General features: G+C 36.8%; 1 protein-coding gene across 1 annotated transcript; it reads left to right on the top strand.

Moving 5' to 3' along the window:
* Positions 1 to 14,447: 14,447 nt before the first annotated feature.
* LOC143590866 (uncharacterized) lies at positions 14,448 to 17,684 on the top strand (the record flags this gene model as incomplete). The annotated part of the gene is made up of 10 exons (XM_077071217.1): positions 14,448 to 14,510; positions 14,874 to 14,900; positions 15,011 to 15,115; positions 15,225 to 15,332; positions 15,407 to 15,478; positions 15,576 to 15,626; positions 15,728 to 15,790; positions 15,878 to 16,002; positions 16,087 to 16,234; positions 16,851 to 17,684. Coding segments are annotated over 10 exons (1,596 nt in total), but the record flags the coding sequence as incomplete, so codon positions are not given.
* Between the last annotated feature and the right edge of the window lie 5,151 nt (positions 17,685 to 22,835).

The raw sequence follows: 22,835 nt of genomic DNA, 5'->3' as shown, positions 1-22,835 counted from the left end.
TTTAGTTCAGTTTCTTACAGTCATCATTTCTTGCCACAGTTACACTTTCAAGCCATAAAGAAAAGTTAGTTAAAGCAAAATATTAAAGTTGAATACCTTGTGTTAGAATCAAATAATTAGAACTTAGAAGTCGAAAAAAGTGTTAGTTTGATACTGATGATAGCATTCAAGAATCTAAACTTTAATACTATTGTGTGTAACATAAGATTGATTGTGCAGAGAGAAAGGTATCAGAAAAGAAGTGTTAAATATCACTCAAAACACCCACAATTTGCAAAAAGAAAGTGAAACAGCATAACAACTTATGCAGTTATGCATATGGAACAACTCTTTTTCCTGTTGATATTCGTTGTAGTGACAGTAGCGGTGGACGACTTTACAGGTTCATTATGCAACACCTGCACCCCCGTATGCTCATCACCGCCATCTACCACCACCAAGCCACCACCGTCTCCACCTGTGGTCACATTCAAAACATCACCATCTCCAACCACGGTCACATTCAAACCACTGCCATCACCACCTGCTGTTCCGTCCAAGCCACCTCACTCTCCAACTCCGGTCCACAGTGGGCCACCGCCACCACGGTTTTACTATTTTGATTCACCTCTGGGTATAGCTCCACCGCCACCACCAACGTACATTTCATCCGGTGGTAGCAACCGCGGTCCACCGTCTCCTGGATTCGTGTACTTTCCTTCGACACCGGCTGCTGCTGGTTTTGGACAACAATTATCCGTATCCTTATTACATGTATGATTCAAAGGCTGCTGCTTGTTCTGTTGGTTTTTTGTGGGGTTTAACGTTGTTAGTATGTATTAAAGTGACACTGTTCTAGTTCTTGTGAGACCATAACTCAGAATATATATTATTTTGTATTTTTTTTTTGGTTGCAAAACAAGATTTTATCATTGTAATCTGTCTAAGTTGTTAGTATATTGTCAGTTTGGGTGAAGGGCAAATATATATTATATGTTGATATCTTTCTTTTAAACATACAGTCGTTATGATATTTTATTTTTACCAACATTTCGATGTAAATTTTACAAGAAAATCGAGTTTGACAAATTTTACCGTCTCTCAGAATGAGGGGCTTCTGCCTCCTCTAAAACAACCCCGCATCCATCACTCTCTTTGTTAGATTTCAAATACTAAACCAGAAACAAACAAGGCCTACAAACCCAACACAAGAAACAAGAAAGTACCTCTAACGTCCCTAACTCTCATGAAGTAACCCCCCCACCCCAGCGTCATAGCGACGACGAGGTGTGACCCGAGGAACGGCTAACCGAGAAAGAGTTTTTTAGGCCGTTCTTTATTGGTCTTGGCTAAAACTGGTTCATAAGATCAGACAATGCGTTGATAGGTATCTTGTTTTTGTTATCACTATTGTCTTGCTTCTTTGGTTCCATTTTCATGATCGTTCGTGCAAGCTGTGATTGTGGACGCTTGCGTCGGTATAAACGATTGGCGCATTGGTTAATGATAGCTCCGTTAAGTGAAAACAGAAATGACATTTTTCATACGAACAAACGGAAACTCAAAAGAACAAATAGAAATTACAAAGAGTAAAGGAAGTCTTTAATGAGGGACTCACCTCCTTAATCATCCCATGAGTCCCTGATAGTGCCGTTCAACGATAACAAAATCCCAACAGTCGCTGCTAAAATTGTTCAGTGAAATAGAAGCGACAGTTTTCAAACGAACAAATGATAGCCCAAATGAACAAATGGAGACCCCAACGAGTAAAAGACGACTAGAATGAGGGAATCACATCCTTAATCATCCCATGAGTCCCTGAATGACCCAACGAGTAAAAGGCCGACAGACGCTGCTATCCTTGTTCAGTGAAAACAGAAGCGACTGTTTTCAAACGAAAAAAATGAAAGCTCAAACGAACTAATGGAGGCCAAAATGAGTGAAATAAGACTAGAATGAGTGAATCTCCTCCATACTCATCCCACGAGTATCTAATAACCCCGTTTAGTTAATACGAAAGCCCAACAGTCGCTTCTTGATGTACATAAAAATATACATTTTTTTAGCATCAAATGATTTCTAAAAACTGCAACTTCTATCAAATAATTTAGTTCAGAAGACTACTTAAAGCCTTAAACGAAGAAATAAGCGAAAAGACGAAGAAAAACGAAAGAAACCCCAAAAAAACCCCAGACACGCCCCGTGCTTCTGAACACAAGAAAATACAAACACTGGACACAGAAGCACGGGGCCGTGCTTTAGTAAGCATGGGGCCGTGGTCACCTTTCAGATAAAGACAAAAGAAATATAGCATGTCACCAAAAGCACGGGGCCGTGCCTCAGAGAGCATGCCCTCGTGGTGAATCATCATGCACGATCTGACATAACATTTAATGCAACTGGACACCTGGACACGGGGGCGTGCCTGCTTCCCCAGACTGCTTATAAATAGAGGAACATGTTGCATTAATCAAGTGTGCTTGAAGAAAAGTTCCATACGGATTTCTCTTATAAAAACACTCACATTACACTCATATTGAAGAGTTTGAAGGCTTGTGAAAAGTTCCATACAACACCTGTGAGTGAAGAAGTTCTATACCTTCCTCAAATATCACAATGTAAAAGCTCAAAACAACTTTGGGTCTTTATTGAACTTATTGGAAAAGGTAATCTAGTAAATTTGGCTCTAGTGCAAGAATCACAAAACGTACCATTTGTTCCGAAAGAGTCTTGTTTAACAAAATCTAAAAGACAAAGCTTTCCATGTGAAGCATGTCCAAGACATTTATGCCATAAACCACTAACAATTGCCATTGCTTTTCTCGAGATTCCCACCATGCTCATATGATAAAGTCCTTGCTTGCATTTACCTGCCCCGATCAACCTCCTCGAGTTCAAGGCATGCATAACACAAAATTCAGGGAAAAATGATACAGCGTACTGCAAATCATTCGCTAAACGATAAACAGATAAGAGATTGCAAGTAAATGTTGGAATGTGTAAAACCTTCTTAATTCATATTCTGTTGGGTATAGTAACGTGCAACTCACGTGTGTTTTTCAAATCATTATCAAATAAATCAACCCTATGAGTTATGTGATCGGTAGCACCTAGAGGTGGTCAAAAAAACCGGTCCGGGAACCGGTTTGCCGGTTTAAACCGGAAACCGGTTTTTAAGAAAACCGGTTTTTTAAAAACCGGTTTGACCGGTTTACAAACCGCCGGTTTGTATATCGGTTACACGTTTTAGAGCCAAAACCGGTTTTATAACCGGTTATAAAAAAAACCGGTTTTTTTAATAACCGGTTATAAAAAAACCGGTTAACCGGTTTTTTTATAAACCGGTTTTTGACCGTTATAAAAAAACCGGTTAACCGGTTAAAAACCGGTTTTTTTCCGTTGTATAACGGCTATATAGCCGTTTTTTTTGACCGTTTTTTTTTTACCATTTTACCCCCACAAACATCTATATATAGTTTAGGTTGGGTATTGGTTAGATCACACTCGATTATACAACTCCAAACGCTCTAAACGTTTATTTCATACGCGATTATTTTGTTATCTCATGCTCAATTATACCACATTACCACTCCATACGCTCTTATTTCGTAGTCGATTATCATGGCCTCCCAAAGTGCTGCTTCATCCGTCAACATGGGTGCCTCGAACACGGGAGAAACGGTCGTTCGGGTCATCCCCACGAAACGAAACCAAGATGTTTGGCAACATTTCGACCTATGCGAAATGTCTAACGGTAGCCAAAAAGCTCGATGCAAACATTGTTTGAAGTTTTATGGCAAAGATGCAAACTCCACTTTAAAAGCGCATGTACAAAGGCCCTTTTGCAAGGCCTTGAAGGACGAATCAGGAAGTAGTTCGCAGCCGGAGATGACGAATCAAGGAACGGTGTTTACGTACGACCTTGAAGCGGTACGTCAACAGTTTTCAAACTTTGTGATTCAACAAACACTTCCTTTCAACCACTTCGACAACCCTCAATTCACGGAGATGATGCAAAAGTATGTTCAACCACGCTACCAACACGTAAGTCGTTCGACCCTTAGAAGAGATTGTCTTAAAGCATGGAAAAACGCTAAATCCGAACTAATTTCATACTTTTCAAACTTACAAACTGGTGTAAACTTAACAACGGATGTGTGGTCGGTACCTAATGGTTCGCCCGACTCATACATTTGTGTGACGGCTCATTGGGTTGACCCCGAGTCGTGGCAAATGATGAAACGAACCGTTGCGTTTCAATTGTTTGATTACCCGCACACGGGTAGAAATATTTTTAAACTCTTGGATAAAGTCATTCGACAATACAAGATTGAACATAAAATCTTTTCAATTTCGTTTGATAACGCGTCCAACAATACGGCCGCGGTTGGCCATTTAAAATTAAAGTATAAACCTATTTGTGATGGAGCGTTTTTTCATAGCCGATGCATTACACATATTATCAACTTGGCCGTGCAAGATGGGTTAAACGTGATCGAAACGCAAAGAAACAATTTTAAAAGAATGTTACGAGATGTTTTTAGCAACAATACAACATTTTCAAGATACAAAAAATTTTGTGTAGAAGCTAATTGTCAATGGTTGGGGCCAAATTGGGATTGTCCAACAAGATGGAACTCGACTTGTGATATGTTTGAGAAAGCCATCCAACAAAAAGAATCATTAATTGCGTTTCATCAAATTTTGTCAAGTAGGGGTAAATGTGCACCGTACGATCCTAGAAACTGGTTATTGATTGAGATCGTAACGGAGGTCCTTCAAATTTTTAAATCTTGCACAACTAGTTTATCCGGGGTTTACTATCCAACAAGCCCCATTGCTTTACCAAAAATTGCTGTCATGTGCACAAAGTTGAGTGAACTTCATTGTAGGGGTGCACCTTATTTTGATATGGGTGTAAAAATGAAAGAAAAATTTAGAAAATATTTTCAAGAACTACCCGCTGTTTTGACATGTGCTGCTGCGTTAAACCCTTGCATCAATGTTGGTGGTGTTGAAGCTTTAATAGAAAATATTTGTGATGAGCTAGAGTTAAACGACGATCAAAACCCCTATTATAACCAAACTTTAAAGAATGCTTTCAACACCACCTTGTCAAACATGTATGATGTTTACCTTACAAAATACGGGTCGTCTTCCCAAATTCATGACTCGTTAAGAGCTGTTGCCCAATCCCAATCCCAAACCGACCTTGAAATGGGGATGTACTACATGATTTGGGAAGACGCCGGTAAACGTCAAAAGGTAAACACCCCAAGCAGTGAACTTGGAAGGTATGGTGGTACCAACTTTGTGAAACACATGACTCCGGATGAATTTAGAAGTCTTGATTTGCTGGCTTGGTGGAGAGGTAAGGAGGATGAGTTTCCGATCCTCGCCGCCATGGCCAAAGATTTACTAACGGTCCAAGCTTCCACGGTAGCTTCGGAGTCTGCTTTTTCTGTTTCTGGCAGGGTTATATCGATTAGGAGGACTCGACTCACTCCACCAGCTGTAGAGATGTCGATTTGCTACAAGGATTACTTGGACTCTTTAGATAGGGCACAACATCAACGCTCACTCGATGGGGAAATGGACTATGAGGCGGGCTTGTATAAAAACGAGGTCAATCAAGGACACACTCAACCAATGACCGATGAAGAAGCCGCGTACGATGATTACCTAAGGAATAGCTCGAGATCGGGTAGCGAAGAAAATTAGTTAAAGAAACAGCAAACATGGAGGCAAATAATGAGTAAGAAACAGCAAGTTGTTAATGTAATCGTGTCTAAGCATTCTTTAATGTTTATATTTTTGAGTTACGAATATGCGATAACGATTTAATGTTTGTATTTTTAATGTAAAAGCTATAAATGAAAGTTATGTGTTTTTAATCTTCCAAGCAAAGAACCCTAACAACGAAAGCAAAGAATGGCTTCGGTCTTCCAAACTAAACCCTAAACCCCAAACCCTAAACCCCAAAAAAAAAAAAAAAAAAAAAAAAAACCGGTTAACCTAAAAACCGGTTATTAGAAAACCGGTTTATTAACCGGTTCTAACCGGTTTCTAAACCGGTCCTAACCGGTTAGGGTTTTCAGATACAAAAACCGGTTATTAACCGGTCCGGTTATTAACCGAACCGGTTTTTTTCTGGGCCAAAAAAAACCGGTCCGGTTAATAACCGAACCGGTTTTTTAAAAAAAACCGATTTGTGCACCTCTAGTAGCACCCGAATCCACAACCCATTTATCACTAGTGTCAAATTTACCTTGTATGTTGGCTATTGGTGGGACTTTAGCTTTAACCGTAGCACCTTCGGTAGAAAAAATTTTAAGAAAATTTTCATATTACTTCTTGTTCAAACTAGGAATAGGGCTATTCTTAACTTCATTGTGACACATATTGTCTCATGTGATGTTTGTTCGTTTGTTTATTAACAAAGAAGAATAAACAATTATAAAAGTAAATTGTCTTCTTCCTTAACGTCTTGTTCTTGAGTTTTTTAACCAAGGAAAGAAAAGAAAAGGACAGAATCAGACAGATCTTGTTTCGTTACGTCTTTGAAATGTGATAGCAGTTTGGCATAGACATAGAATTAGTATCTCTTTTGGTTGGTTAAATTGTCATTTCCATGCTTTAACAATAGTTATAATTGGAATCTCCCTTTTCTTCTATTAGTTAGAACAATCCTGCAAATTTAGGTATATCCCTAAGTTCATTCTTTACATACAGTTAATTGTGCATGTTAATACCACCTGATGCTTTAATGAATAGGTTAATGAAGAAACACTAAATGACCCCGGCAGATTACGGATAATCTTAGGGTTAAGTAGATGTTTCCCACGAGGGTTAGGTCCGGCAAAGATGGTTATTCTTCTTGACCTGCAAAACAGACACCGTGAGCTCGTCACTGAGAATGGGGGGGGGGTTCCTCATTGTGACCACCCTCCGGCGTGAGAATCAGACTAGATTGCTCTGAATATAAGTGTATATTAAGAGAAATAGCTAGAGAAGATAAGATAATATGAGATGATGATACTGTTCCAAGGTGTTGGAGTATTTATAGCCGAAGGTAGGTTTCCAAGCAGGTACGGCCAGCTGTATAATATTCCTTTTCCACCAACTACAGGCTATGTACGTGCCACGATGGGAGTTGGTGGGTAGGCAGCGGCTGATAGTGACATGGCCGGCTGTATACTATTCCTTTTCCACCAACTACGGGCTATGTACGTGCCACGATGGGGGTTGGTGGGTAGGCAGCGGCTGACAGTGACATTTTGTACAGAAGCGTGCTCCTACTCGTACTATTGTCGGTGAGCTGTCACCCTGTGATTGGTTCATGGGCTGCTTTGGTCAGATCTTGTCTATTTTGTCCATACCTTGGCAGGTATAGTACAAAAGATCTTCCAGAAGCGTACGGACTGGCTCTTTTGGGCGGGAATATTCCCGCCTTGCGCATTCCTTCTTCAGGTGACATTGCTGAAGTATAAGAGTTAGTGCCTTGTGCGTGTAGCCTTACTGTTAGTGCGGGTAGCCTTCCTTCTTGGCTTGTACCCATAGCTGCGGGAACAGGCAGGGTACTGTACCAAGGGAGGCTTTCCTGCGGGAATAGCTGGCTTACTGCGTGTAAGGTCTTCATCTCTGAGCATGGTGGGTCCTGCGGAACCAGTTGGTCTTTGCGCAGACGTACCTCATCAAGGTGTGTCTTGCGGGTCCAACTGGGCTTTACGGGGACCTACCTCTTCAGGTTTATTTATTTATTTTTTTGCCTACTGTTGTTTGTGCTTTGCTAGTTCTACTGTCATGCCACTGCCATAGGATTTTGGTATGATGATTATAGCGTTGGCATTTTTAGATGGGTACTTTTATCTTTCGGATTCTACTGGGAAAGTAAATATGTTGATCGCAAGGATAACTGGATAAGTAACTATTACCCTCTAGAAAGAAATGCTAAAATAATTAGCAAGTACGTTAAATTATTGAAGATGATGGATAATAGATTCTGAATTATTAGAGCCGACACGATTAAACAGATAGCTTGTTATGTAGAAGAAGTTGTTAAAACCACCGACACATACGTTTGCCTTGGAAATCCTACATATGAGTAAATAGACTTATGATATATAAAGTAATATTTTATATCATACTAGAAAAATTTAGGGACAAGTAAGATTAGATTAGGATTGTAAAATTTATTCTCTTTCTCATTCTACATAGTTACATAAACGAAAATTTATCATATTTTGTATACACAAGGACATCCAAACGATTACAATGAAATGGCAGGTAAAGAAGCAACAAGCTGCGCCACAACCCCCTTTTGGATAGCAAACCCAATCCTACTAAAAACAAAGTCAGGTGTCGAAAAGTTACATCAATTGTAAAATGTTTTCTCTTTGCTTACATACTTTATCTGTTGTTGAAGTTAAAATGCCAAGTCATTAATGGACTCTTGTGCAGATTGTAGAGGTTCCAAAGCTTACATCTCTTCTGCAATCTGCACAAAAAGAGATGTAAGCTTTGGAACCTCTGCAATCTGCACAAGAGTCCATAACCTCTGCAATCTACACAAGAGACAATTAATGACTTGGCCTTTTAACTTCAACAACAGATAAAGTATGTAAGCAAAGAGAAAACATTTTACAACTGATGTAACTTTTCGACACCTGACTTTGTTTTTAGTAGGATTGGGTTTGCTATCCAAAAGGGGGTTGTGGTACGTTCACCTGCCACTCCATTGTAATCGTTTGTATATATATATAAAATATGATCAATATTCGTTTATCTGACTATGTAGAATGAGAAAGAGAATAAATTTTACAATCTTAAAGAAATAAATTCTTCACAAGTGTCTTCTTAGCAATGTTTTCAGACCCGGCCCAGGCGTCGACCCGGACGCCTTACCGGGTCAAAGGTCGGACCGACCCGGGAGGCGGACCGGTGTTTGACCCGGATGACGTCATAAATAATTTAAATATATAATTGCATATATATATATAATTCATATACATATAAAAAATAATGATAACCAAAATAATAATAAAAACAAACCTTAATGTTTATCTATGTTTTATACATTAATTTTTAAATATGTATGATTTATGTTTGATTAATAAAGATATCAATGAAGTTTGGTTGGTTGGCTCATGGGTAATTATTAAAGCTTCTATCTCCAAAATCACCCAAGTTCGAATCCCAACATGCACATTACATTTTAGATTTAATGAAAAAATGGGTTTTACCGGTTCAACCGGTCCGGGCCGACCGGTCACCCACAAAACCGGCCGGGTTTTTCGAAAACGGGCCAAATATAGTGACCCGACCCGGTATAGGGACCGGGTCCGACCGGCCGGGCCGGGCCGGGTTTCAAAACACTGCTTCTTAGTCTCTTCAGTAACAACATGAGTAACTAATTGAAGCTGACATGATGGCTAATTTGTGTGGCTTGAGGTGTAGTGATGGCAGCATTTGGAAGATGTGTTGGTGTTTTTGGAAGTACAGTGGTGGTAGGCTTTGGGAGAGTCATACGACATTAATTGTGGCGAAACCTCATTTTGTGCTTCGAGGTCGGCTGTAGCTGAATGAAGCGACTCACTTATCTCAGTTGCAACTTCTTGTATTTTTCTTTTTTGTGTTAACACCTTGATGGACAATTAATAAGCTTTAAATAAGGAGTGTAAATAAGCAACTGATCGTCAATCTCTCGACCACCTTAAGTAGCAATATTAATATAATCATCCACTCGCCAAATTAATATAACACTATCAGTTGAAGTTGCAATGTACACTTCAATTCGTTTCTTTCTACCCACGTTCAAGTGTGTTTTCATCCAAATCATTGCCTCATTTAGGAAAGATAAAAGTGATGTTTTTTTCTTAAATGAGACAATGATTTGGATGAAACCACACTTGAACGTGGGTAGAAAGAAACGAATTGAAGTGTACACTGCAACTTCAACTGATAGTGTTATATTAATTTGGCGAGTGGATGATTATATTAGTATTGCTACTTAAGGTGGTTCAGAGATTGATGGTCAGTTGCTTATTTACACTCCTTATTTAAAGCTTATTAATTGTCCATCAAGGTGTTAGCATAAAAAAGTAAAATACAAGAAGTTGTAACCATGAGTGAGATCTGTGAGTCGTTTCATTCAGCTATAGCCGACCTTGAAGCACAAAATGACCTTTCGTCACAAGTAGTGTCGCTTGTTTAAGCCACTCTCCCAAAGCCTACCACCACTGTACTTCTAAAATCACCAACATATCTTCCAAATGCTGCCACCACTACACATCAAGCCACACAAATTAACTCAATCCCGTTAGCCATCATATCAGCTTCAGTTAGTTACTCGTGTTGCTACTAAAAGACACTTGTGAAGAATTTATTTCTTTAGGATTGTAAAATTTATTCTCTTTCTCATTCTACCTAGTCAGATAAACGAAAATTGATCATATTTTATATATATATACAAACGATTACAATGGAGTGGCAGGTAAACGTACCACAACCCCCTTTTGGATAGCAAACCCAAGCCTACTAAAAACAATGTTAGGTGTCGAAAAGTTACATCAGTTGTAAAATGTATTCTCTTTGCTTACATACTTTATCTGTTGTCGAAGTTAAAAGACCAACTCATTAATTATCTCTTGTGTAGATTGCAGAGGTTCGAAAGCTTACATCTGGCTGTTCTGTTCTGAACAAATAAGACACTTTGTGTCAAACATCTTTTACTACAAAGTCTATTTTAACTATAAGACCGCGAGAACCGTTAACTTAATTGTGATACATAAGTTGGTTATGTAATTGTATAGCTATAAAGTATAAACCGATCTATCTCTTCTTTCTAGCCAACAACAGCAGCGGTTAGTGGCGACGACTGTGGTTGAAGGGCATTGCTTTTAAGACGTCCAATACATTCTACTTTGATATTCTTTTGGAATCTATAACTTTCACTCACCAGATTATAACAGTGAGTAGTCACAAATCAAATGAAGTAGTTGTCTACTTACCTATATGTCCAATACATAATACTTAAAATATTTTTTTGAAGCCTATAACTTTCACCCACCGGATTATAAAAGTGAGCAAAGTCATAAATCGAATCAACTTAACTATTTTGTCCAAAAATAAGAGTTTAAATGCTTATTTATTTTAAAATGTATATAAAATAAGATATGTATATTACGATTGTGAATGCTGTTTATACAGCCACCAATTTCTAGGAAGAATGAAGCATCATACTAAACATAAGATGTCACATGCCTTTTTATGGGTTTAAGCTAGAGGTGCACATAATCGGGTACTGTTAAAAACCCGAACCGGTTTTTTTACACCGGGTAGAAAATAGGACCGGTTCCAGTCAGGAACCGGGTAGGGTAGGAACCGGGACCGGTTATTACGTAAAAACCGATTCCGCCGGTTTTTTTTGAAATTCAAATAAACTAGCCGTTACAAACCGGTTCCAACGGCTATATAGTCGTTTTTGACCGTTGGAACCGGTTTTTTTTACTAAAAGCTTATAAACATACTATAAATAGCAATGTTTTTGTGTTGTTAGTTAAACCACTTTCAAAACTTTGCCATTTTATCTTGAACTTGATTCGTGTTATAACGAAATAATGTACCATCTTTACCCAAGTCAACTTGATCGGTTGCGCCAATACCTTTCAAGGCCTTGCAATATGGCTTCTCGATGTGCTTTCTCAAAGTCGAGTTGGAATCGTGCTTTAATTGTGGTCCACATAGGTTACAACGGCTACTAAATTCTTAAAAACCGGTTCCAACGGCTATATTACCGTTGGAACCGGTTACAACGGCCATATTTCTCTCAAAAACCGGTTCCAAAGGCTATATTACCGTTGGAACCGGTTCCAACGGCTACTTTGACCATCATCTGATTTAAAAAAAAACCTGCTAGAACCGGTTTTTTTGGGTAGGAACCGAACCGGGTAGAATTAGGAACCGGGTAGGAACCGTTTGGAAATATAATTAGTGGAACCGGGTATGGATTTCGGGTTTAAAAATACCCAGACGGGTATAGGGTCAATCGGGTAGGAATTGGAACCGGTTTTTTTGTGCACGTCTAGTTTAAGTTATTCTAGAAAGTTGAACAAAAATAACTAGGATGAGAAGGATTTGCGCAACACAAAAAAACCCCTCACAAGAAAATAAAAAAAATTAATAAAAAAATCATAACTCAAAATTTAATAAAAAACGAAAAAAGTAAAAAACACAAAGATGTTTCCACCGTGTTTCTCGTTCTCAACAAAGAACAAAAAAAAACACATTGGTGAGTGAAAAAATTATTGTGTTTTGTGTTTATATTTGTCATTAATTGTGTATTTTTTTCTTAATATTGTGTTTTTGTTCTTTATATTGTGTTTTATTACTTAACATTGTTTTATATTTTGTTTGACATTGTCTTTTATTTTGAAATATATTGTATCTTTTTTTAGTTATAACTTTGTGGTTCATTTTCGTCATTTTGTCTTTGATCTCGGCATTGTATCTTTTCGTCAATTTTATTTATTTATTTATTTTTTGAATGAGAATGATGACGGAAATAATTTGGTTTCTAAAATTTTTTCGTTTTTTATTTATATTTTAAGTTATGATTTTTTATTTTATTTGAATTTATTTTTAAATGTTTTTTTTTGTGGTCACAAATCTTTCTCACATTTATTATTTCTGTTTCTCTTTATATTTTAACTTTACACTTCTTCTTATTTCTATATCAACGACTCTTTTATCTATAACATTGTTATAGTTTGTTACACATGAGACATTCTATTTAATGTGTCAAATTTATGATCATATCATATTAAATGCTTCTTTATCTTTCCTTAACACTTTCTTCTTACAATGCCGTAAAAAATTACGATAAGCCAGTTCGAACGTTGACCATAACACCAATAAAGCAAGTCCTCAAGTTTACCTCACTCTTTTATCAATTCATTTTTGGAAAATATTAGATTATAAAAATATATTCTTAAAATAATATTAATTAGTGAAATAACTTAAAATAATAATAACAATAATCTAATAAATTAAAACCGACCCGTTTATAAGATGGGCCAAAACTAATTTCTCTAAACCCCTCAAACTCCGTCAAAGTAAGTTCTTCAAAAACCCTAAATTGCAATATTATGTTAACTGCTATTACTTTAAGTTAATTTGAATGTTGTAATTGTTTCATTTCACACACAATTGATCGAATTTGATTGCTTTTGGACGTCTGATTGAATGTGGAATTGGTAGCATGCTTGTATCGAATCGTATTGGTAGATTTAGGGTTTTATCGAGCAAGTTTGATCTTGCTGGATGGTTTGTTCTTACTCCTGTTGTTGATTATTGTTGCTAGATGTGTAAATGAGCCAAGCTACTCGAGATCGACTCGAAAAAGCTGAGCTTAAACCGCCTCTCTATTGTAATTGGATCATTTTATTATAATATTAAATGATTGCAATTTTTATTCAATAGTTATTAATATATATAATGATAAAAATAACCAAATAATATATATTTCTTATATATAAGATTATAGATTATATAATTATAAAATGTATAAAATAGTTAATCAATAGGAAACAGGTCGAGCAGGAGCCGAGCTTGAAAAGTTACTCAGGAGCCGAGTTCGAGCTTTAGAAATAGAGCTTGAAGCGAGACTAGGGATGAGCTCGGTACCGTACCGTTATCGAAAATACCGATCCCGAAATTTGCAAATTATTGATACCGGTACTGAAATATTCAGTTCGGTACCGGTACGATACCGGGATATTACCGGTACCGAAGGTAAATTCGGGAAATACCGGTACCGTACCGTACTGGTATACCGTACCGATCCCGAAACTCAAAACTTTGGTACCGATTCTATACCGACGGTACCAAATCGGTACCGATTTCGATACCGGTACCGAATTTGCTCATCCCTAAACGCGATACAGGCTTGAGCTCTCTGTAAATTAAACGAGCCGGCTCGAGTTTAGTTGAGCTCGGGATCGTTTACATCCCTAATTGTTGCTTCTTCAACAGCTGACATAACTGTAACTGGACTGTGATTTTGAATATGTATTTGTTAGCAGTGCTTTGCGAATGGCTTTGTACGCGTCAGACAACACCCTGCAGAAACCAAAGATACAAATATATTCTACGCAAACTGATGAAGTCACTCAGAAACCAAAGATACAAATATATTCTACGCAAACTGATGAAGTCACTCCCTTCTGGAAAAGTACCTTTCTTGTATAGATACCTTAAGAACTCATATGATTGCAGGTTGGTGTTGAAGGTTCGTTTGTTCTAAATTTTGAGTTGTTTTTGATAGAGAAATATGAAAAGGACGCTCAGAAATATTGGGATATTTTCTACAAACGCTCAGAAATATTGGGTTTGTTTTGCTTTTCCCCTTCATTGCAGTAATTTAACTTGTACATTGTTATGACTTCTTGTTTTCTGTTCATGATTAATAATTTCAGTTCTTCAAGGATAGACATTACTTGGATAAAGAATGGGGACACTATTTCTCCGTGAGTGTACGTAGTGTTTACTTAACTCTTATTTTAAGTTTAATGATAATTTAAATTTATATGTATTGAATGACCGTCTCTCTATATATAGTGGTGGATTAAAGTGAGAACCACTAAATATATGCGAACCATTCGGAAACAGTTTATTCACCAATGAGTAACCTATAGTATGTTAATCGTTCTAAAAATACTTTATTCATTGATGAAATGCATGTATTCAGTAGTGAATTAAATGGTTTGTAATGGACCGATGGTCCTAATATATAGTGGATCTCATTTGAACCCATTGCCACCCGTATACGTGTAAACATATATACACTTGAGCGCTAGAAGGTTGTAAGAAGTCTGACACATTACTTGCTATTTCAGGAAGCAGAAGAAAAGGTTGTTCTAGAGGTAATTATTTTTATTTTTGTTATGCCACTATGGATCGGTTATCATGCGATTTAAGTATTTACAATCTGAAATGATGTTTCGAATAATATTTGTTTACATTGATTTCGTAGGTTGGATGTGGAGCTGGAAACACCATCTTTCCTTTAGCTGCTACCTACCCTGCTTTATATATCCATGCTTGTGACTTCTCACCTCGGGCCGTTGACTTGGTCAAGGTTATTTATTTTTAGTGTTCTTCGTTCACCTATGGTTACATTACACTTGTTCAAAAGTTTAACATGTAACAAGTTTTTATATTGTGTTATGTACATATACTTGCAATAGGCACATAAAGACTTTGACGAGTCAAAGATAAACGCATTTGCGTGTGATTTAACAAGTGATGACCTGCTGTACCATATACCGGCATCTTCCGTTGACATTGTTACAATGGTATTGCATTTCGACTTTTTAAAGCTTCTTGTTTGTGGGGTCAATGTTAACTTAGCAACTGACATGTTAAATAGATATTTGTCTTATCTGCAGTATCACCTGAGAAGATGCCTCTGGTATTGCAGAACATCAAGAAAATTTTGAAAGTAAGTTATGATTATGTTTTTTAATATAATGATTTGAATCTTTGCCTTCAAGGCTTCTTTTGACTAAAAATTTTAAATAAATTGTTATCATCTGCAGCCAAATGCTTATGTGTTATTCCGTGACTATGCTACTGGAGATCTTGCTCAGGTTCTTCTATATTTTTAATACTTAAATTTATATTCAATTATGTGAACATAACTGTTCTGAATAACTAATTTTATTGCTTAATTGGTACAATCACTCAAAAGAAAAGGCTTACTTCCAAGGATCAGAAGATCAGTGAGAATTTTTTTGTTAGAGGTGATGGAACTGTAAGTTCGATCTCCAATTTGGGATATTTGAGCTTTTTAACAAAATTTATTTTTTACACATTTTTTTTGTTTCACATAATGTTTCAGCGTGCGTTCTACTTCTCTGAAGATTTATTGAAAAGTTTATTTCAAGAAAATGGGTTCAGCACTGAAGAATGTGGTGTGTGTTGCAAGCAAGTAGAAAATCGTTCACGTGAAATTGTAATGAATCGGTAAGTAATCTTACACTAAAAAGGATAATCAAGGGTAAATGAAGTTATGTATGTTTTTGTGTTCTTACTGGTTTGAGAATGTAGGCGATGGTTACAAGCTGCTTTCCGTTTAAATAATGATAATAATCTTGAGATACCTAAAATCTCAAACGAGCCTGAAGACGGATGTGATGTTGATATATCTGAAGGATTTGCTTTTGATATGTTTGGCATTTCTTCATCAAGGGATGAGGTCAGCATTTTCCTTTATGATCATCAAACCATAATTTATTTTTTATGGTATATTGGTTTTTATTAATCTCAACTATAGCCTTTTGGTCGCTGCTGGTTCCGACTAACGAATTGGCTCTCGACGGTCCCAACTTTTAACGTATTTGTTACCAACGATCCGCGACTAACATAATCATAACGTCGTTAGTTGCTGGTAGCTGGAAAAACGTTTTTGGCCGGAGAGCTCACATTTTTTCCCCGAAAAAACCACCTGAACACCGCCACCACCAACCAACCGCCACCACTTGAGCACCACCACTCGATTCCGACGGTGGTTCTAGGGTTCTGGCGACCTCAATAATTGGGGCTTTTACTAGAAAAATGTTCCTAAAGGTCCGATACAAAGTTACAAAGATGTTTGGGACAAAAATGTTAAGATTTTCAGGAAAAAATGTATGTTTTCCGGACAAAAACGTTTTCTATTAGTCGCGGACCGTTGGGAACAAATATGTTAAAAGTTGGGGCCATCAGGAGCCAATTCGTTAGTTGGGACTGGCAGCGACCAAAAGATAATAGCTGGTATTAATAAAAACAAATATAAATTTTTTTATTTATATAGTTATATTCCAATGTAACAGATTATGGAGTTGAAGCTACAAGACTGGAACTTTAAAATCAAATTACTTTCCAAAGAATTCCAACACACCTGCAAGTCAACCGGTTTAATGTTATGGGAATCATCTCGACTCATGGCCTCGGTTCTTGCTCTAAACCAAACCATCGTTTCTGGTAAAAACGTTTTAGAGCTCGGTTCCGGTTGTGGAGGAATCTGCTCAATGATTGCCTCCAAAACCGCCCGCCTTGTGGTCCCCACAGACAGGGACGACAAAGCACTAGAACTTCTCAACGAAAACGTCACTTTAAATCTCGATAAATCTTTATTATCTAAGCTACATATCAAGAAACTAAACTGGGGTGATAAAGAACATATTGACTCTGTCAAGAAACTAAGTGACAACAAGGGTTTTGATGTTATTATTGGAACCGATGTAACTTATGTTGCTGAAGCGATTATGCCATTATTTGAAACCGCAAAAGAGTTGATTTCAAGTAGTCAAGGTGATGAAGTGGGAGTTAAACCAGCGTTAATATTATGCCATATTTTTCGTCGGGTTGATGAGGAATCTATACTCTCGGCTGCATCTTGTTTCGGTTTTCATTTGGTTGATAAATGGCCAAACAACATGATTAACGGAAACCCGTATCTTGGCACAATTAATAAATGGTTTGAGGGTAAAATCAAAGAATTGGCTGCATCTTGTTTTGATTTTCAGTTGGTTGATAAGTGGCCGAACAACATGATTAACGAAAACCCGTATCGTGGCACGATTAATAAATGGTTTGAGGGTAAAATCAAAGAAGATGATATTGAAAATCCAGCATTAAACATCATGTACTTCCATGCTAAGTGAGCAGAATTTGCATATTTTTGTTGTATTTTACCTTTTTCCAAGAAAGAGTTTAATTTAATTTTTTTACAAAGGATAATATATTTTTATTCTTTCATATCATATTTGTAATGATATATTGGATTATTGATGTTATGGATTATGGAAGGATCATATACAATTTTCTTGATTAGCTTGTAATGAATCATTGATATCTTATTGTTATTGATTTTTCAAATGATACTTAGTTGTAATAAGATGCAAAGGCCAACAACATATAAAGGGAAAAAATAAAAACTAAGAGAAAGCTAAAGCAAATGCACACCCTCCCTTAAAAGTCATTAACATTAATCATACGTCTTAACAAACTTATTTTCTTGATCATGTCCTTAGAAATGCGTAAGTTTCTCAAGTCCTTCCTAATCTTCTCATCCCAAATAAAAATAAAGAATATAAACTATCCTTGATATTAAAAAGAGATATATAAAAGGGTGGTAAAGACCTATTTGTGCTTTCACATTCTTCAACAAAAAGATATATGTCGAAATTGGAGGTCACAATTGTTTTTAAAAGTGGTTCATAGAAATTGTCTTACACCCACTATTCTAACTCACAAGAGTCTAATCCTCTTAAGTGCTCTTTTAGGAAGAACGCGAAACGTTTTACAAGTCATACATCTCATTAAACACGTAAGTTCTCTATGGCTAAGCAGAGACGGACCTACATACAAAGTATGGGGTGGTTTTCCTCAATATTTTTTTTCTTTTTAGTGTTACTTGTACCCTAAAGTCCCAAGAGTAAACATCATTACGTTGAAAGACCATTGAAATGTGAAGCTCTCCGTGGGCCGGGTGTGCGGGCACAATTTTTTATATTTGAATTTTTACTAATTAATATATATACTAATTATTTATCTTCATCTCGCCCCACCATCACACTTCACATTTCACCCCACACATTTTTGGGTGACAAATTTAAAACCTCCCACCGATTACATGACGTGTTCTTTCCTTCTTACTTTTTTTTTCTTCTCATATTTTACCCTTAACAATGATAGATTGATATGTAGAAATAAGATAAATAAAATAATAATAGTTTAGTATAGTCAATGTTGGAAATATTTTATATGGGAAGTTAAAAGGTTGTTAAGAGTTTTAGAAAAATTATAGAAAATAAAATTTGACATTGACTTTTAATGTCACATATAGGATGATGGTAAAGTCTCTTTTAAAGGTTTATATGCTAAAAATGTGAAAAGACAAGTACTTCCCTAGTAAATAAAGGAAGAAATGATGGCTCACTCTTTCGCGCATGTCATGGATGATTGAGATTATATTAATATGACGTTTTGATAGCGCACTTAACACCTCATATACGCTCGTAATGTTGACTTTAAATTTTGTAATATATTGGATAAAAAATTTCAGGGTGAAGGAAGCAGTAGGAGAATATTTTCTTAAATGTCAAGTGGAGCACCATGAAAGATATGACATAGATAAATAGTTAGGGATTTAGCATATTAAACATTAGCTTAGGGTTCCATTAGAGTTTCTTAATATATAATCATATTCTTATAAATTAAATAATGAATGATCATTGTAGTACAAAGTACCTATTAGGTTTTTATTATTCTATAAATTTATATCCAATGACAGAAAGAAATTGCATTGAACACTAGTGCATTGTGATTCTAATTTAGGAGACACATTATCCATGTTGTAGCATCTTTTATAATATGATATTGCAAATTATTGCTTGTGGGAAAGTTGAAATCTAAATGAATTCTAGAAAACTAAATTATGCCATTTGACCTTAGAAGTAATCGTATCTTCTACTACTTCTTTTCTTTGTGAAACAAGATATATGATCTATTATATACAAAATATGTGGTGAAGAATATGGAATCAAATGGTGATGATGTAAGCACTCTCCTCATTCTCCACTCTTCAAGGATGTTTAGGGCTACGTATGACAATATAATCAAGTCCACATCGATGGTTTATAAAAAATCATGACCAGACGCCGATTAATTGTTAGTCCTCACCCCACCAGCCGACTAACAAGTAGTGATTACTACAACACTGTTCACACATAGTTTTTTTTTAATAAAATGTAATTAAAAATGTGGAAATGGTTGCCACATCAGCTCACAAAAAAGCAGTTTCAACAGATTTCCATGAGCCTCATGGAACATGATAGACAATCATGTAGGCATCTTAATCTTATCACTAAACCTACATATATAATGGGAAATTAAAAGGTTAACAAGAGTTAACTTCTGTATAGTTTTTTCATAATATAAAGATATTTGAACCTACTTATGGTTTTATGTTAATTTTGTATAACTTTATGATTAATTTCAAGGACTTATTCCAAGATAGTTTTGATTCAATTTTCTTTTTTGACTTGTCTGTGAAGTCGATGTGATTTTAAGGAATTCTAACAGCTAGCATGATGAGACACTTGTAACGAAGTTATCACAAAGTAACATAAATGCTTAAGACTGGATTTCTAGTTCGTGTCTAGAGACGTAACTCTCTTATGCATGTACTAAATAGATACGAATGTGCTCAAGTACATGGTCTTGTTTATAATGTATAAGGCCATACTACAATGTCGTATGCATACATTACACATGCATTTATGGCCCGGATGTTGAGTACGATTGTGTCCCATACACAAATGTGTTCACAAGTATTTAATTAGTTAAGTCCATAGAGTATATGGAACTGGAAGGGGTCAGGATTCAAACCCGACTCACGTGAGTGAGAAGTGACGCGGACTAGTGAGCTATCCGACACTATTGTAACTTATTAATTGGTGTTCACAAGTATTAATTGCCTTCTGTTTAAATGGTTGTATCAAATGAATAGTATATAAAACTTGGAGCAACACCAACTTGAAGGACCCGAATGGTTAATGCGAAAAGTGTAAGGGTGGTACGGAAGATCTCAAGAGGCGGTTTGGTGGAGATCCAAAGTTCAGGGACCAAGTTGAATTACTTGGTGTCATAATTATGTTTTACTTATTATTAAATAAATTAGAGGTCTAGTTTAATTGTGATTCCTAGTTTGAGTATGATTAGAATTGTGGGTATTATATAAACCCATCATTAGTTTTCTTTTGTTGAGAGTAGAGAAAAGTAGAGTAGAGAAGAGTAGAAAGTATTTTGTCCTTGTTTCTTGTTAATGAAAAGAGTCGCATAAACGTTTTATGCAAAATCGTGTTTGGTGTTCTTGATTCACTTGTCTAAGGTTTAACAAGTGGTATCAAAGCCTAACGATCCGGGCTCGTGTTTTCGATCACGGAAAGTCTTGATTGTGATTGTAGTTCCAATCAAAGGCATAAGAGGCCAAGAAATCGATCGTGGTCAAGAAACGATTCAAGATCACTACGTGAAGAAGCCCGGAGGCTAGTTGAAGATAGATTGAGAGCCATCCGCAAGAACTAAGAAAGATTCGTGGTTACATCATCGATTTTTGGATTAACCGGCAAGCCGACACCGGTTCCGTTCAATCGATTGAGTGGAAAGAAAAAAAAATTGGGTTTTATTTCTGTGGAGCAAAAGAAAAGAATCAAGTTCCTTTTTTGTCTTATGTGAATGGACACTTGCCACACATATTTGTGATTAGATAATTTAAAGATATCACGTTGAGAAATTAATTGTACCCCAATTAATAAACAAAGCAGCAGCGCAAATATATCTATTTTTTTTGTTATTCAAGTCTATCGAGAAAGAAAATATAAACTCCTGTCCAGGAACCGATCATATCAAGAAGTAATTCGGTACCGTGTAACCGAAACAATGGCAGATTTACAAGTTGTAGGAGGAATCAAGAAGTTGAACTAGAATAACTACAAACAATGGTCGACATGTATCAAATCATATCTTCAAGGTCAGGATCTTTGGCAGGTAACGAACGATACCGAAACGAGACAACCCGCAAACGATATTAATGTTTATCATCAAGACAACGGTGGATGATGATGTTCTTGATCACATTCAAGATCTCGAATACCCAAAGAAAGCGTGGGATACGCTGGAGACCTTATTCACGAAGAAGAACGATGCTCGATTGCAATTAGTCGAAGGTGAGTTGATGACGGTTTCCCAAGGAGATCTTCCGATCGCACAATATTTTCGCAAGGTCAAGAATTTGTGTCGCGAGATTGAAGAGCTCGATCCACAGTCTCGGGTTAGCGACGCTCGTATGAAGCGGATACTCATCCACGGTTTAAGGTCGGAGTATCGTAGCTTCGTTACCGCTATTCTTGGGTGGGCGACCTAACCGAGTATAACCGAGTTCGAGAATATTCTTGCCGGACAAGCGAAACAGTTAGCAAGTGTGTCGGTTAAAACCGAGAGCAAAGCCTTGTATGTCGGAAGGAAGGAGAAGCATCGGTTTAACAAAAATAAGAACTGTTATGGTGAGAAAGGCAAGGGTAAATATTGGAAGAACGAGAAACGTGACCGACCCAAGAAGAGAGAATGGAACCGAAATGGTCGCGATGACAACTCTGAAGAAGATTCATCGGACGAAGAGAACCGAGACAAGGAATCAAGGTACCAACAAAACAGTTTCCTTTTAGGTGCCATAAGTGTGGACAAAAAGGGCATATGACAAAATACTGTCGAGAACCTATGGAAGAAGGTAATGCAGCTGTGGTTAAAGAAGAAGAACCGTGGGATGTGGAGGCTAATATGGCCGAGGTTCAAGCGAAATACACAGTTGATACCGAATTCAAACCGAACCTGGTAGATGAATGATTTGAAGAAGGCTCTTGTTGGTGGACAATGCCAGAGTCAAATCCGTTGAAGGTAACCTTAGAATCATCTATTGTTATTTTGAATCTAGATGATGAGGAAACCGTGGTTGAAGAAGAAAGTAAGGTTGATCAAGACGTAACCGTGATAGTAACCGAATAAGACGAGAAAGAAATCGTGTTGAATGAAGTGCACGAGGAGGTAGTTCCGTCTCATGTTACGGGTTGTCATGGTGGAATAGAAAACGTTAAAAATCAACAAACCGACAAAGTTGATATTAGAGTTTGCATGAGGTTCATGCAAAGTTCGGGTGATCCGAATGAACGAATGAATGAAGGAGTTCAGTTCGAGAGGGAGCATGTATCGAGTGGAAATGGAAGAATTGCTTTGAGTATCATGATAGTTGGTCA

This window comes from Bidens hawaiensis, unplaced genomic scaffold (genome assembly GCF_021521415.1).
Source record: "Bidens hawaiensis isolate Kalapana, Puna unplaced genomic scaffold, B.hawaiensis_p1.1 tig00039025_1, whole genome shotgun sequence".
NCBI classification, from domain to species: domain Eukaryota; kingdom Viridiplantae; phylum Streptophyta; class Magnoliopsida; order Asterales; family Asteraceae; genus Bidens; species Bidens hawaiensis.
This window is presented reverse-complemented; position numbering and strand designations above follow the sequence as displayed.